Source organism: Aethalodelphis obliquidens, unplaced genomic scaffold (genome assembly GCF_003676395.1).
Source record: "Aethalodelphis obliquidens isolate GAN/ISIS:26980383/991018 unplaced genomic scaffold, ASM367639v1 scaffold4, whole genome shotgun sequence".
Classification (NCBI taxonomy): Eukaryota; Metazoa; Chordata; class Mammalia; order Artiodactyla; family Delphinidae; genus Aethalodelphis; species Aethalodelphis obliquidens.
In genome coordinates, this window is record NW_020837948.1 from 11,606,294 (window position 1) to 11,625,004 (window position 18,711).

Genomic DNA, 18,711 nt, shown 5'->3' on the forward strand with positions numbered 1-18,711 from the left:
AAACGAAATTGAGATATTTGTAGTGAGGTGGATGGACCTAGAATCTGTCACACAGAGTGAAGTAAGTCAGAATGAGAAAAACAAGTACCGTATGCTAACACATATATATGGAATCTAAAAAAAAAAAAAAAAAAAAGGTTCTGATGAACCTAGTGGCAGGACAGGAATAAAGATGAAGACGTAGAGAATGGACTTGAGGACACAGGGAGGGGGATGGGTAAGCTGGTACGAAGTGAGAGAGTAGCATGGACATATACACACTACCAAATGTAAAACAGATAGCTAGTGTAAAGCAGCTGCATAGCACAGGGAGATCAGCTCGGTGCTTTGTGACCACCTAGAAGGGTGGGATTAGGAGGTGGGGAGGGAGGCACAAGAGGGAGGGGATATGGGGATATATGTATGCATATAGCTGATTCACTTTGTTATACAGCAGAAACTAACATAACATTGTAAAGCAATTATACTCCAAAAAAGCTGTTAAAAAAATAAATAAAAAATAAAAGGCTAAGGCACTGTTTCAGATTAAAGGGGACTGAAGATTATGTAAAGAACTAGTTTTAAAAAAAGGAGATTGAAGAGGCATGACAAGTGAATGCAATACAGGATCATGGACTGGATCCTGGAACAGGGAATAAAAAGTCTGTACATAATCTTTGTACAAACAGTTGGAGGGACTTCCATGGTGGTGCAGTGGTTAAGACTGTGCTTCCAATGCAGAGGGCCCGGTTTCGATCCCTGGTCAGGGAGGTAGATCCCACATGCATGCCGCAACTAAGAGTTCACATGCCACAACTAAGGAGCCTGCCTGCCGCAACTAAGACCCGGCACAACCAAATAAGAAAAAGAGAAAGAAAGGAAGAAAGAAAGAGTTGGAAAAATTTGTACATGAAAAATGTTATATATAACATTATGCCAAAGTTAAACCTCCTGAACTGTCCTTTTCCTTAGTAGATGCACACTTAAGTATTTATAGGTAAGAAGTCATGATTTCTGCAACTTCTCTCAAAAGGTTTAGCAATCATAGTAATAACAATTAGATATATGAGTGATAAAATAAATGTGGCAAAAAAGAACATAAAAGTGTAAATTTTTTTGTGAATGTACTTAAAGGGTGCAAGGAATTCATTTATTTTTTTATAAATTTATTTATTTTTATTTATTTGTTTTTTGGCTGCGTTGGGTCTTCGTTGCTGCACGTGGGCTCTCTCTAGTTGCGGCAAGAGGGACTACTCTTTATTGCGGTGCGCGGGTTTCTCATTGGCTTCTTTTTGTTGTGGAGCACGGGCTCTAGGCACACAGGCTTCAGTAGTTGTGGCTCGCGGGCTCTAGAGCGCTGGCTCAGTAGTTGTGGCGCACAGGTTTAGTTGCTCCTCGGCATGTGGGATCTTCCTGGACCAGGGATTGAACCCTGTGCCCCACATTGTCACATTGTCAGGCAGACTCTTAACCACTGAACCACCAGGGAAGCCTCCAAGGACTTTATTGTATTAATTTTTCAAGTTGTCTGTGAGTTTCAATTTTTTTTGAAATAACAAGCAATAAATGGGAGGTAAGGATTTGAGAAATTTGTCTGTGAAAGGGGCCTGGAAAGTAAGGTGGTAACTGGAGGAGAATAAAAGACCAGAGGTAGTATTTTCAAGGATGGGAATTACTAGAGCAAGTATGTAAGGTTATACAGAGCTGACAGTTTTGATGCAGGGAAGCAAGTAAATTACCAAAGGATAAATGCCTTTGAGAAAGTAAATGAAATGGGATCTAGATCACAGCAGAGGCACCGGTCTTTGGCAAAAGGGAGATATTTCTCATATCAAAAAGGAAAAAGGAGAAAATGAATATCCCTATTAGGTAGTCATTTGAACTGACAAGTTTATTAACATAACCTGTTCACTGCAGACACTACCTTAATAAAAGGAAGGCCAAGCAGTATCAACTGCTAAAAAGGAAAAGTCATATTCCAAAGTATATTTAAATTTATTTACCTCAGATTGAGATAAGCCCAGATGTGCTATTTGAATACAATATAAATTATTACTATACTAGATAAGGATGGATCTGAAAAAAAGGAAATGAAAAATATGGCCTAGCAGATATTTACAGATATTTTTAAATCAATTAAAGCCATAAACAGAAAATACATATTAGGAATCTTTTTAGAAGTAACCATCTACTATAATTTTAGAAATAAAGGTGGCAAAAACGAATGTTCAAAAGTCTATAATGTAAAAAAAATTTAAGTAAAAAACACATTCATAATTAGAAGAAATGTCACAAATACAATTTATGAGAGAACGAAATACAGAAAATTATCTAACTAATAATACTAACCTTCACTTCTGGCATGCCTAAAAGACACCTCTTCCCCTAATTCAGGAAATCATGATTAGACATTTAGTGCCTGGTTTCAGAAGTAGGCATAAGCGCTAGTAACCAGAACAGACATCACACTATCTATCAACTCAGGATGAGTAGGTAAAATTATTGCAGGCAGGTGTTCTTGCTTAAGGTAAGCACCTTGAAACAACTCTTATGTGAAAACTGCCCAGCCAAGTCAGTGTCAGACATAGGCCAAACAAGCGCGACTCATATATGTTCCAAGGATGGTGTGGTGTTACCAGTTGGCAATTAGATTAAGGAGCTTACACCAGAAGGTAAATCAACTAGGTCTCTAGGATCCAAAATTAGTCAACTAATTTTTTTCCAGTAAGACTTTCTGAAGGAAGAAGTGCATTGATTTATTGTACATTCTGCATCTTTTCACAAATCTGTATGCATAGCTCTGGGCTAAACAACTCAGGAGAAGTGAAGCTAGGCTTTTCCTTCTAAGGCTTCAAAACAAGGAGTTTTTGTCAATTTAAGACAGACACACCTATTACCCTAAGTGATAAGCACCTCTGATGCTACTGCAACTATTCTTTCTGGCTTTCATTCTACCTTGCAGAGATAGGTTCAGAACGGCTGCTCAATGGAGGGAGTGGGGAGAAGAGGAGATGCAGAAAGACACTTTAGGAAACAATAAGTGACAAGTAAATTTCACCTGTAGTGAAAATTAGATGCAGACTGAAAGAGGGTATGGAAGATAAAAACTGGAAAATTCTCACACAATTAATAATGTAAACTGTAGAAAAACTTAGGTTGCAATTATACCAAGAAACTAATATTTCTAGTTGCTTTCACAGTCTTAGGCACTTTTAGATTATTGTGTTTAAATACAACTAAAAGAATGAAAAATGATGTTAGAACAAAACTTACAATTTCAGTAACAAATTCTCCAAATGAGAAGAGAACAAAAGCACTTTTCCTCAATAGCACTGATTTCTCTACATTCTATCACCTTTTGTTGCTAGTAATCAGAAATGAAAGATGTAAATAAAAGTGATTTTTTTTACTCCAATTACACAACAAACATAGAGGAACCAAACTAAACTGGAAAGTCAATTACTGTTAGTCACTACACCAAACTCAATTACATTACAAACTATGTAAAATGTACTAAATTTATTTAACACTGGAATGCTGTAATATGCACCTTTAAAAAAAATTCTATCTTTCTTACTTACACTTATAACCAAAGAAACCTTTGGGTTTCTTGCTCTCCAATGGGATAAATGTTCCTATGATGAAATCAGCAATAGCAAGTAGTAGAATCACCAAAAGCACAATCTGAGCCTGAAATTTTAAACGTGAAAAATCAAAATCAAATATATCATGTCTATACATTAATTCAGTTCGACTAGAATATAACTTCCATGAGGGAAAGCTTCTGTCTTATTTCCCTGGTGCCTCACACAATGCCAAGCACAAAGCAGGTGCTTAATAAATTTTTGTTAAATGAACAATCTTTAAAGAACTATCCAAAATGAATAGCAAAAGTAGGATCAGGCCATATATTTCTGAAATGAATTAAAGATGTGCATGTCCTGTTAACAAATAACAGAAACTTTAAAAATATAGGAAAAAAATCACAGTACTTATATTACCTTTACTAAATCCCTCTGACATACCCCATAATTCTTTTTTTTCCTACATACTCTGATTACCTCTTAAAATGACTGTTATCTCCAAATCCTCACTACGTCGCCAAATAGAAAATGATCTTATACGTGAACTTCTTTGAAAATGGCCACTTAGGAACCTTCAAAATCTGAAAATATTACTACACCTTAGAACATTCCTAAAACACAAGGTCTAAAAGTTTGTACATTCAACATTTACAAATGTTCCAATGATATCACTACTTACTTTTGCCTCCCACTCCATTCCAGCTACTGAGATACCTAAAAGGATTACCACTGTAATGGCTCCAATAATTCGGATATCATTGATTTCATCTATCATAAGTATGGAATGTTCCTACAAAAAGAAAATAATAGGATGAGCAGTATTAGTTAGTTCAGATAAATTCTTCAATTCTCTTTGAAAGTTTTAGAACTATCACAGTGCCTCACATGCAGAAGTTGAATAAATGCCTACTTAAGGAATGAATAGAGAGACCTAGGGAAAAGGAATGAATTACTGTTTACTATTAAGGTGTCATTCAAGCAGCTGAAGACATCAAAAGTATGATCAAATTATTAACGCTGCTGTATTTTATACAGACTCAAATATGAAAAAGAATTGCTAACAAGTAAGGAAAAAAATCCTAATATGACTAAGTAGTACTAATAGGATTTTTTAAAGTTACAAAGCAGAAATATATTTTGCATTCATTGTGGTTAGTGAGCTCATTCTTTTAATGGTCTCTTATGTTGCATAAGGAAAAGAGATGAACACACTATCATGCTGCTGTCCAAATCACACCAATCCGTTCTAAGAGCAAAATTACTTGTGGCTAAATATCAATGACATCAAAAACATATACTAAATTAAACAATGAATGAATATGAATTCTTAATGATTACACCGCTTTCTCACTTCCTTTGCTTTGTCTCTTTGGCCTACACAACTAAGGTCAATGCCAATGCAAGAGTCAGTCCTTTCAGATGTCACACTTCCTAACATACCATGTACTACAGTAGATGAACAGTTACAACCTAACATGACAACTATAGGTGTCACTCAAGGTTCCTCTCATTTAATAATACTGAATCCTATTTCACTTGTACTGCTTTAACTACACACATACTAATTACTCTTTTCAAACAAGTTCTCTTCTCAACTCCAGAGCAATATTATCAACCACTTTCTGGCCAGCTCTACTTAGATATACTACTTAGATATACCAAATTAGACATCCAAAACGAAAATGTTCTGCATCCTCTCTCACAGTAAATGGCATTACCATCCGTCTAAATCTTCCTTTCTCTTTCTCTAATTTCCCACATCTCATTCATCAAGTCCACTTACTCAACTTTTTAAAAATCTCTCAAATACACCCACATCTCTCCAGCCTCACTGGTCACTGGTTTAATATTAGCCACCATCTCCTCTCAGGACAGCTACAACAACCTTTTAAATGGTCTCCATCTCCAGATGTGATCCCTCAAATACATTCTTTATACTGTGGTCAGATATTTCTTTAGGCCCCAAATCTGATTATCATGGATCCGCAACTCCAGTCAAGGTAAGATTCAAATTTAAGAGCAAATAAAACCCTTCCTGGCATGATCCTTTTTTCTCCCTCTCATCTATCTCTTGCCTCTTAGTGCTCCAGCCATACTGAAATATTCTGTTTTTCTTTTTTCTTTTTTAATATATCATACTCTACTCCTTCTAGATCTGTTTCCTTTTCTTCCCTATTCCCCTCATACCATACTTTACCTCTCCTATCTGCCTGCTAATGGCTAGACTCCCTTCCTTGGAAAACCCTGCCTTGACACTCCTCTGACACCCCACTCCTGGATGGTATACTAAGTGATCCCCCTCGTGTTGCCACGGCCCCCTACAGTTAGCCATTTCTGACACTCTATAATAAATTTTTTTGTCTATCTCCCATACTAAACGTCTTGAAAGGCGAGTTTCGTGTTCCTTGCTGCTTTCCTAGTATCATATATGGTAAGTGGCACAAAAACCCTCAATAAAGATTTGGGAAACAAATGACTGGAAAAAGGTGAATTACCTTAAGCAACTCCACCACAGTTTCGGCAAATCCAACCACATACATAGCAACTGCAACAGCATTGGCAAAAGCGAAGATCAGGCCAATCGCACCACCAAATTCTGGCCCTAGACTTCTAGATATTAAATAATATGCTCCTCCTAAAGAAAAGGAAAAAAAACACGCCAAAAGTACTAATGTTAGAATTTTAAATGTCAATCCTTTTAATTATACAAGACTTCACAAAGCACATGCCACCAGTCAACACAGCAGTTAAACTCATAGGCAAGTGGGTGAGCATATTTTTAGGAAGAAACACCCAGAAAGAATTCTTTACAACCCACTTCATTCATAACAGTTCTGAATATCCAGAGAATTCTTCTCATGTTAAATATAAAATCATCCTGCTATTTAAATATCTTTCTCTTCTAAAACTTAGATTAAAATGGGTAACAGCCTCTTCCTCATATTCAGAGACACCAAGATCATTTCCCAATGATTTTCTAAGTAGTAGTTTTAATCTTAATGTAACATTTAAATTCACAATCGACATGATTCCAGTTACTTAAATTAGTGTGGTAATTTGCTGGTGACGTGAATACTAAGGCAAAAAAGAAAGTATCAGAAGAAACTTAAAGGATAGCACATACTGGCACCCTTAACAGATATATTAATAGTTTGTATTCTAATAAATCCTGCCTAAATGGCAGAGTAGACAAAGACATTAAATAAGCTGTCATGAAGCAAGTATTTTTCTAACTTGAAAAACAAATCGGTATGATGATTTTGAGTCAGTCTAGTCTTAGTTGAAGTCACTAAGAGCTCTCCTTGTTGGACACTGATGAAGTATTTATTCTTAAGACCATATAATGAAATGCCATTAAACAGCTTAATATTTATTTCTACTGCTTTCCCAGTATAATGAAGACAAACGCAACAACAGATTCTACAATTTAATAAAGTACTAAATGTGCAAACTTTATTTTGGAAATATCTGTAATAGGTTTTGTAGTTAATTTTTATCAAGTTTCTCAAAATATTATATACTTTAAACCTGTCCAACAAAACTACCTTAGTAATTCACTTTACTAATTAATAATTTTTATCATCTTGAAAATTCTGAAGAAAAAGAATTGCAACCTGACCATTTAGTATTAGTCTCACTTTATTTATGAGATGAAATGACTTAAAAATTTCCCCCAAATCTTTCTGAACACTAAAAATTCTAATGGACTTATATAATGACAAGTTTAATTAATCACAAGGAAAATCCCTGGAATATAATTAATCACAGCCTACATTTAACAAACATGTTTTCAAAATTCATGTAAATTATTTCATTTAATCCCATTACCAATAATGAATTAAGAGAAGTATTATCTATCCCGATTTTATAGATAAGAAAATTAACTCACAATAAAAGGTTAATTGAAATCAGTCAACCATTCACGTGCTTCAGTAGTTGACAATACAAACTTTAGAATGAGAAATATCACCAAGAGAGCCTATAAATCATGGAATTCATTTGTTATGTGTTTAAAGTTTTGATTTTATGAAATTTCAAATCTTTCTATTACTAAAAATATATATATCTTCTTTTTAAAATTTATTTATTTAATTTTATTTTGGCTGCATTGGGCCTTTGTTGCCGTGCACAGGCTTTTCTCTAGTTGCCGCGAGCGGGGGCTACTCTTCGTTGTGGTACGGGGGCTTCTCATCGTGGTGGCTTCTCTTGTTGCGGAGCATGGGCTCTAGGCACGCGGGCTTCAGTAGTTGTGGCACACGGGCTCAGTAGTTGTGGCTCGTGGACTCTAAGAGTGCGGGCTCAGTAGTTGTGGTGCACGGGCTTAGCTGCTCTGCGGCATGTGGGATCTTCCCGGACCAGGGCTCAAACCCATGTCCCCTGCATTGGCAGGCGGATTCTTAACCACTGCACCACCAGGGAAGCCCCCCAAAAATATCTATCTTAAGGGGCATTTAACATGGGTAAAGATAATGGGAAGGGAAATATGAATATTCTTTATATGAATAAAGATAATCGGAAGGGAAATGAATATAAGTAACAAATTCTGACATTTCAGAACTATTTAAAAATCTTCTTCCAATTGGGATACCTAAACTTAAAACCTAGGACCCAGTTTCATTACTTTTTAAAAGATTTTTATTTTTTTTTAAGAAAAAGTTACATATGAAGAATATAAAAGCATCTGCTTATCGTCCTATACTTTAAATTCCTGATGAAAAGCAAAAGTACTCTGCCCTATTTCTTCTCACTTCCATTCCTACATCCTAGAGGTAACCAGTTTTAAGAGCAGCTTTCTCCCCCTTTTTTTCCTTAGCAACAAAATAGATAGCATAAAAGATCTACTACTCTGAAAGACTGGTCTATTTACTAATCAGCATAGAGTGGCATCTTAAATTAAAATTTTTATTAAATTTAAATTTTATTAAATTTTTAACTTAATTCTAGCAAGTACAATTGACTCTTGCATGACACAGGTTTGCACTGTGCAGGTCCACTTATACGTGGATGTTTTTCAACAAATATATTGAAAAACTTTTTGGAGATTTGCGACAATTTGAAAAAACTCACAGACGAATCACACAGCATAGAAATATTGAAAAGATTAAGACAAGGTTACGTATGTCATGAATGCATAAAATATATGTGGATACCAGTCTATCCTTACATAGGTATGAGTTGAGTGATATTTAATATAAAATTAATGTGTTAATTTTCTTAGTGTTTTATGTAACTTTGCTCTCAGAGAATTAATTACCATTCAGTATGTGCCGTATTTCCCCTCACCCCTTCTAATTAGAGAAACTGACTATCATCACAAATAAATGTTTTTTTAAAATGTTACAATGTTAACAATATTGTATTATGAATATGACTGTACTGCTATATGCCATAAAAATTGTACAATGATTCACTCAGTGTATAGGCTAGGCTATCTTGACACAATCGTATCATTATACTGGGTTACAATAAAGCAATCATATTGCTGCCTCTTTGTTATCAATGTATGAATTGTTATACCTGTAAGTAAATACAAATTTCTTTTTCCACATTAGCCTCTCTTTTTTTAATGTTTTTTAATTTCTCATATTTAAAAAAAAATTTTTGTTGGAGGATAGCTGATTTACAATCTTGTGTTAGTTTCAGGTGTACAGCAAAGTGAATCTTTTCATATTTATCTCTCGTGTTAGTAATATGTGTAACATACACTACACAGTGTTTTGTATTATATAAGACAATATTGATGTAGGCAGTGACAGATGATACATCTTGCAAACAGATGATATAAAACATATGGGATCAGTACAGTACTGTAAATGTACCTTTTCCTCCCTAGGATTTTCTTAATAACATTTTATTTTCTCTAGCTTACTTTATTGTAAGAATGCAGTATATAATATATATATACAAAATATGTGTTAATTGATGGTTTATGTTATCTGCAAGACTTCTGGTCAACAGTCTATTAGTTAAGTTTTGGGGGACTTCAAAGTTATACATGGATTTTCGACTGAACAGGGGTCATCAGCACCTCTAACCTATGTGTTGTTCAAGGGACAACTATACTATTACCATTCCCATTTACATATACGAAAATTAAAGCTTAGAGAAGTTAAATAACTTGACCAAGGTCATGCAAGTAGTAAGGGAAGAAGTAGGCTTAAACTCAGGTCTCTCTGACTTGTGTGCTTACTTGGTACAGTAGGTATAATTAAATTAGCCTTTTTATTATCATTGAATAAGCTGAAGAGTATGAAAAAAATTATGATGAATTAAGAGGCAACAATAGAAAAAATAACTATTTTATTTACAAAAAATCTACTGCTCAAGCAAACACGGGAAGTCAATATGGAAAAAATACCCTCATGGACTCTCATAATTTGGCCATAAAATGCCCTGTCTCCTGAGTGTAGAAGACATCAATGAGTCAGGTACGAGAGATACTTAAGTAATGACAATACTATATACACTGGGTTCCATTATTACTACACATTGATCTGGGGACACATGCCCCTGAAGCTCTCACTAGATTTCAAATCAACAACCAAAACACTGACTAGGTTAATCAAGAGCCATATGATTACTGGCCATAAAGTAAGTCACTATAAATTTCAAAGAATTGAAATGAGACAGTATTACTGACCACAACAGTGTTAAATTAAATGTATAGACTTCCCCTAACTATATCTAAATTATGCAACACACTTTTAAGTAACCCACTAGTAAAAGAATAAACCACAGGGAAATTAAAAAGCATTTTGAATTGAATGATAATGAAAAGAAAACATATCAAAATTAGTGGGATATATCTAAAACAGGAATTACAGGGAAATTTATAGTTTTAAATTCTTATATTAAAAAATGATACTTCAATTAAAAATAAATAAATAAATAAGGTGAAATCAATGATCGAAGCTTCTACGTTAAGAAAGCAGAAGTAAGTAAACCTAAAGTATAAAAAAATAATAAAGGGTTAAAACCACTGATGCAGAAAACAATAAAGAAAAATCAATAAGGCCAAAATAGGCAAACTCCTTGAAAAACCTGCCAAAACTATAACAAGAACAGTAAACTGAAATAATCCTATAGCTATCAATGAAATTAAATTTGTAATACACACACACACACACACACACACACAACCATAGGCACAGGTAGCTCCATTGTTGAGGAAGAAATAAGATCAATTTTACAAAAACTGTTTCAGAAAACTGAGGATGAAGGAATACTAGCCAACACCCCTTATGAGTTTAGCATAATCCTAACGCCAAAACCTGACAAAGTTTATTACAAAAAAAAGAAAATTTTAGACAAATATTTCTCATGATCATAGATTAAAAAATCTTTAACAAAATGTTAGCAAGTAAAAAGTAGCAGAAAGCATAATATCTTTGACCAAATATATCTTTGATCTTTGTGGGGTTTATGCCACAAATGCTAGGTTATTAAGATTCAAAATATCATATAATTTGTGATAATAACAGAATAAGAGAAGAAACCCATATAACCATTTCAACAGATGTAGAAAAAATCATGACAAAATTCAACATCCATTCATAATAAACAGTCAGCAATTCAGAAACAGAACTGTCTCAATCTGACAAATGACATCTTCCAAAACTCCATAGTTAACATCTTAATAGTGATATATTGAACTCAATCCCTCTAAAACTGGGAACAGGCAAGGATGTTTATTCTCACCACTTCTATTCACCATGGTATTGGAGGTCCTACCTAATTGAACAGTGTGAAAAAAGAGAGGGAGAGAAAGAGGGAGAGAGGAAAATACTAAAGATTGGAAAGAAAGAGTATAAACCATCTCTATTCACAGATGACATGACTGTTTATGTTTAGCAAAGTCACAGAATAGAGAACCAAGATATGAAAGTCTATTGCATTTCTATACACAATCATAAAAAAATTGGAAAATGAAATTTACAAATACCATTTACCAGATGAAAAACATGACTGATGGGTAAATTTAACAAAACATGCAAGACTTGTATACTGAAAATATACAACATTACTGAGAGAACCAAAGACCTAAATAAATGGACAGATATAGCATGTTTAGAGATTGGAAGATTCAATATTGTTAACATGACCATTCTTCCCAAAAAGATTTTTTAAGAGTGAAATTCCAAAGCCCCACCAAGGTTTTTTGTTTTTGTAGAAATTGATATTGCTAATTCAAAAATTTATATGGAAATACAAAGAACCTAGAAGAGCCAAAACAATTTTGAAAAAGAACAGAGTTGAAAGACTTAGGACATATAAAGCTAAGCAATCAAAACAGGGTAGTCTTAGAATAACTGGCATAAGAGAATAAACAAACAAATCAGTGGAACAGGATACAATACGGACAATACACAGAAAACTGATCTTTCAACAACAGTACCAAAACTAATTCAACATGGAATAGATAGTTGGTTGACAAATGGTGCTGGAAGAAGTGGCTATCTATATGGGGGGATAAGAGTAGGGGAGAGAAGAACAATCTCTGTCTCACATAATGTGAGGCTATTCATAGTTAAGAATCTAAAAATAAACCATAAAGATTCTAAGGGAAAACATAGGGAAATATCATCATGACCTTGGGATAAGCAAAGATTTCAAAACAGAACAATAAAAGCACTAGTCAATAAATTAAATAGACAGATAAATAAATCTGAGAATCTGGGCTTCCTCAAAATGGTAAACGTTTCCTCTTCAAAAGACATGATTTAGAAAACGATAAAAAAAGATGATGCAAGTCACACACTAGGAAAAATATACACAATACATGTTAGACATAAGACTTGTATCCAGAAGATATTTTTAAAAATTCCTCCAAATCAGAAACAAAAAGATAACCCACTTTAAAAACTGGCCAAAGATATGAAAATATTACAAGGTAAGATATACAAGTGGTCACAAGCACATGAAAAGATGCTTATCATCATCATCATTAATCATCAGGGAAATGCAGTGGCGGTAAGACACTATTAAACCTCCATAAACACAGCTATAATTAGAAAGCTGTAACAAGTGTTGGCAAGAATGTGGAAAAACTGGTAGTCTCATATATTGCTGATGGGAGTATAAAATGGTACGACCACTGTAGAAAATCACTTGGCAGTTTCTTATAAATGAAAAGTATACCTACCCCATGAATCAAGAAGTCATTCCTAGGTAGTGTCCCAAAATGAACAAAAACATACAAAACCACAAAGACTTGTACAAGAATGTTCATGTCAGCTTATTCATAATAACCTCATACTAAAAAATAGCCCAAATGTCCATCAATAGGCACTAAATAAACACATTTTTTACTATTACAAATTTTATAGTGATAAAATGGAATACTACACAGTAACAAAAATGAACAAACTACTAAAATGGATATATTCCAAAGACATTATGTTAGGTGAAAGAGATGAGACATAAAAAGAGTACCTTCTGTATAATCCAGCCTGGGCTACCAGTGAGGATCTGATTGTCAAGAAACTTTCCAGTGTGATGGAAATATTCCATGTTTTGATTGAGCTAGATGTTACGCAGGTTTACATGCTTATGAAAACTCACAGAACTGTAAACTTAAAATCTGTGCATTTCACTACATGTGAATTTTACTTCAATAATGCTTATTTAATAAGCTATAAATCAACTGTCAACAACTAACATTTTTTAAATTGTACCATAGTCAAAATGAGATAGCAGGAAGTAATCATATATGTTAGACTTCAAAAGGAGATTTCTGGAAAGGGGCATTATCAGATACAGCTTTCACGAATACTCACAACAACTGACTTCAACTCAAACTACATAGAACCTTTAAAGTAATATGCACAAAGATAAAAAACCCAAACAACTATACGCAGGAAGGTAGGAGCAGTATTTATTAAATTTTGACCAGGCACTCTGGATGTTTGTCTAATAACTATGCCACAAAACAGACATTTCTTAAACCACATGTGGCTCTTAAAAGTTCTCATCACAAAGAAAAAAAAATTTTTCCCTTTGGTATCTATAACAGATGATGGATGTTCACTAAACAATGTGGTAATTATTAAAATATATATAAGTCAAGTCATTTTATGCCCTATTAAACTTGTACAGTGTTGTATGTCAATTATATCTCAATAAAAATAAAAATAAATCACACATGGCTCAATTAGCACCATATGGCTCTATGTGCTAAGGTGGACTAAATGTTTCATATTAATGTGAAAAATATTTGAATTTTTAGAAACACTAACAAACCTGTTCAACTCCAAGTTAATTTCTTTTGGACTATTTAATCTTCATTTATTGTAACTAATGCTCACTCTTAGACAAAAGTTGGACAACAAATCTTACTGTCCATTGTGATGCTGAAAAATCACAGCAAGCAAGTGGTCTAGGACATCCTCAGTGACTCAAGGTTGTGGGTAACAATCTCTGAACAAAACCAAACTTTGACACACATTTTCTATCAAAATTAATTTCTTTCAAAGATTAGCTTGAAGCCCATTCAATTTAAAATACAAACTACAACTACGAGGTAGAAAAATGAACACATTTAAAATTTAATAAAGTCTGAAAGGTAATAAGCTCCAGTTTTAAACAGTTTTGTGAAATGACAATGTGATGGTTAATTTTATGTGTCAATCTGGCTGGGCCCTAGAGCCCAGCTATGTGGTCAAACATTATTCTAGATGTTTCTGTGAGGGTGTTGGGCTGAGATTTACATATAAATTGATGGACTATGAGTAAAGCAGATTGCCCTCCATAATTTGTGTGAGCCTCATTCAATCAGCTGAAGACCTAAATAGAACGAAGACAGACATCCCCTCTCCAACAAAAGAGAATTCTATAGTAGATAAGCCTTCACATGTGAACTCAGGCCATTCCTGGATATTCAGCCTGATGGCCTTCAGATTAAACTGCAGCATCAGCTCATTCCTGAGTCCTCAGACTGCTGGTTCACTCTTGAATATTTTGGGCTTCCCAGCCTCTGCAATCACATGACTCAACTCCTTCCAATTATTCTTTCTACCTATGTACACTTCCTATTGGTTCTGTTTCTCTGGAGAACCCAGACTAATACATACATGATACAAGGTAAAATGCAAATCACACCAAAAAAGGTCTTGTATACAAAATATATAAAGAACTCAAAGCTCAATAGTAGGAAACCACAATAAAATAACCTCAATAAATACCCTCCAAAACACTGGGCAAAAGATTTGAGTATAGAAAGAAAACTATTCAGCAATTACTCTTCAGAGTTCATCTGGTATGATTAGCAAATACTCCAGAATCCTTTGTCAGCGCAGTAAGCTACCTACTTCTGTACACTCACTTAACAGTTTATTCAAAGACACCTTGTATAAAATTCTGAGGAACAACTTTAGGAATGCTATGGGGTGATGATGGATCCAAATGGATTCAACATCCATTTTAGTTATTGCTCTAGGAAATGTATCCTAATACCCTGGTTAACAAATACGCAACAAGGAATCTGCCTGTTAACATTCAGTAAATTTCCTCTATTCCGTTGCCATTATGAAGCCATACAGGAAAAGGCGAAGTGACAAACATGTAATCTTCAGACCATAATTCGGTACTATGTTATCATTGTGACTGATCACTTGAATACGTTAAACTTTAAAATCAAAGACATGTAGCTCTAATTCTGCAGCAGACAATTTGGGAACCAAGTTAAAGTATTTTTAATCATTAAAGACTGGCAAAATTGAAAGGTCACCAAATGAATCAAAGAGAAAACCCAAGCCAAATTATTTACAATTACTTGCCAGATTCACGTTTGAGTTACTTGTGGTGCATAAGTAGTGCTTTACTGAACTGAAAACACAATGTTTATGTTTAAGTCCAATAACTCATAATATAAGTTATAGAACTGCTTTTATTCTTTTTTTCTTGGCCATGCGGCATCTTAATTTCCCCAACCAGGAATCGAACCAGTGGAAGTAAGGAGTCCTAACCAGTGGACTGCCAGGGAAGTCCCAACTGTTATAGAACTGCTTTTTACAGCTTCTTCAAACATTTCACTGATCTGAAAAACTACAATTTGAAATAATTTAGCAATAAAAGGAAAGAACTACAGAGCTGAAATCTAATTTACAACTCCTTGGTTGGTAATGATAGGAACTGATAAAGTTATACAATAGGCTAAACAAAAAAATCTGACAATCAATGATAATCTGATTTTTTACCAATACAGAGAGTACTTTCTGTCACTTACAAGATGTGAAAAATGTTAGTTTTTCCTCACTTCCAATGGTTTTGGCTTTACCTATATACAAAAGTGAGGAGGTCAATTATTTCAGAGAGAAGGAAAAGATACCAGTATGTGAAGGTAATTCTGACATATTGCAGACATTTTTAAAAGGTTTACCAGTAGAATTTGCATAAAATTAATTTTGTTTAAAAAAAAGGCTGTTTAATTTTGTATAATGCAACATCAATGTTGTATGACATCAGACAATGTATTTCAAACACCATGGTACCATGCCTAGCAGTTAGATCTCAAAAAATAACTGTCACTATTATCTGAACATAAGCTCCAAGAAAATAATAGGGTCTTGTCTGGCTTGCACTGTTACAAACCCAGTGCCTGACACAAAGTGCTCAACAATTATCTGTTGATTGACTGAAATACAAGGAATATAAAAATTTGATCTTAGTCACTTATGCAGATTTCTATTGACTTTAGATTCTCAGAACTGCCCATCACAAATTTGATGTAGCCTGGGCTTTTATGTGAAAGTGTACTGACCTCTGCTTTTTTTTTTTTTCTGACCTCTGCTTTTAATACTCCAAACCAGAAAGTGGTTGAAGAACTGTTCCCTTCTATTGCTCAGTTCACATAATACACTATAATCCACAAGCAGAATTTACATTTCCATCTTATAAAAGGTTGCCTGTGGTTGTCCTCTATTTCACAGATGAGTTGATATTCAGAGGTTAATTATCTGAGAACAGAAGAGACTCTGGTCTGTGAAATCTAGGAAATGCAGACCTGAGTGACAGTGGCTGCTGGCCAGCGCCATCTAAGTTGCAGAACCTGTTGCACACGGTCCAAGGAAATTCTGTAAAATCCAAGATCTCAAGGACACTGGGAGGACTTGCAGAACAGGAAAGAGCTCTGGGCTCCCAGGTGCAACAATCTGTAGAGCCTGAATATGTGCGCTAGGGCAGGGAGTATGCCAGTGACTCCATCAGCTAGTTGCTGGTGCTAGTTTTATTCTGTAGAGGCAGAGGGCCTAGGGGATGGTTCTCTAACCTGCCACCAGTAGCTTTAAATAGCAACCCCCCATATTACTATAGTCTAATCAAGACTGAAACTCAGAATCTTGTATTTTCTAAGTTTTTACTTTTTTTCCCAGAAACCCTGAATATTTCCATATTATTTTTATCCTAGACTTCATAATTGGACACTATTACATTTGTTCACAAGTTGACAGTTAATTTATATTTTTTAAAAAACTACACTTTTCTAGATTGGTACCTGTTTAATCTCTAAAATGTACTGTTAAAGCCAACGTTAAGGCTATTTAGTAACATTAACTAGCTGTGGCATAAATCACACAACACTAGGAAAAGTACACATTTCACACACTTACATGGAGTTGGAAGTACATATACCTCACAAAACAAGAATAAAATATTATTCAGTGTTAATATAAAAATACATGTCATAATTCAGTTAAGAGTCAAGATAAATAAAATTAAAATGTCAAGCACTACCTCAAAATAGTTCTTTATATTAATAACTACGCACTCAAGTTTACAAAAGGGCTCTTAAGACAGAAATTAGTAAAGAGAGCAGCCACAACCTCTCAGCAATATTTCGAGTAAAATACTTCCTTGTTAATGCCCTTAATAATCAACTTTCAGTCCACAGAAAATTAAGATGGGTCTCCAGACATCTCTGTTCCCGTAGTATCCCTCCATTTCTCCTATCTAAGTCTTTGTACCCTGACCCTCCAGATAGCTCTAGCTCTACTGCTCTCCTCTTACGCAGCCCTTTCAAGGAAGGAAGACAAAGTCCTCAGTGGTTGGGCTAGAGGGCATCCAATGCAGGCACCCTTGGTCCCATATTACTAAAAGATAAAAAGCTTATTGTGAAGAACAGCAAATAAACTGCATCTATACATTAAGTCTCTTAAAGTTTGTTTTAAACCATAATTCCCTCTCTCTGTTTTTTGCTCCTTGGAAAGTTTTATTGAACAAGGATTCCTTGTTCCAGAGAGATTCCTAGTCTGGCATTTGCTGTCGTCATCCTACAGTGTCATTTGTAAGTTTCTCTCTCCCCTGAATACTCTATGCTTCCTGAAGCTATAGGCATGATGTGATTCATATTCGATATTTCACAGGTAGTCTTATTAAGTAAAGCATTTACAAAGTTGGAATATTCCCTTTTCTTCTTCACTTATTTTGTAGAAAAATTACCCAAAGGATAAATCTCTTATCAATTTTTTGCTTACAATGAGTTCAGGTAAGGAGTTTTCACTCAGAAAACTTGATTCACACTAGATTCTTTATCAATTTTCAAAATAAGTTTTAGTTCTCTAGCATTCTTCAAAGGTGAAAATGACATTTGTGTGTGTGTGTGATGTCTGTGAACCTAGGGATTTTATGTTTTCATTTAAATCAGTTACTATTAGTAGTAGTATTGCTGTTCTATCCAAATTTAAGTCAGTGTTAGTTTCTTCAAGTTGGCTCCTTGGTCCTTTTGACATGAAACAAAGTAGGCTTTGTTACCTTCTTTACTTTTTGATGTGAAAAGATGTCTAGACTTCTCTAGTACATTTCCCATCCAGATCTGGAATCAATGCTTTCTCCAAGGTTCCCTGGTTCCTTTGAATGGAAATACACAATGTGGGCACTAAGGGTGTTCACTGATACTGGGCTGGTCATTTGTTACAGGTGATATTTGTGGACAGAGCTAAGAAATATATACTTTTGGGATAAAATGTGTGAGTCATACTGATACTTTCAATTTAGAACCATGAATACAGAATACAATGTAATCTCACCAGTTTTATACCTATATCTACTTTCTCCCTTGTGGAAATACCGTTTTTCCAAGAAACCAAAATAAATCCTGTTAGGGATCTCCAAGTCTACAAAGCAGATGGAGAGGAGACACAGGGTTTTACATTTA

At 34.5% G+C, this 18,711-nt stretch overlaps 1 protein-coding gene across 1 annotated transcript in view; it reads right to left on the reverse strand.

Moving 5' to 3' along the window:
* Positions 1-18,711, reverse strand: part of SLC12A2 (solute carrier family 12 member 2) — a 109,041-nt gene that overhangs the window by 58,616 nt on the left and 31,714 nt on the right. The window contains exons 5-7 of the mRNA XM_027098712.1: positions 6,059-6,198; positions 4,243-4,353; positions 3,561-3,669 (exon numbers count right to left, since the gene is read on the reverse strand). Of these exons, the coding sequence (XP_026954513.1) occupies positions 3,561-3,669; positions 4,243-4,353; positions 6,059-6,198 (360 nt within the window). The remainder of the gene's footprint in view (positions 1-3,560; positions 3,670-4,242; positions 4,354-6,058; positions 6,199-18,711) is intronic.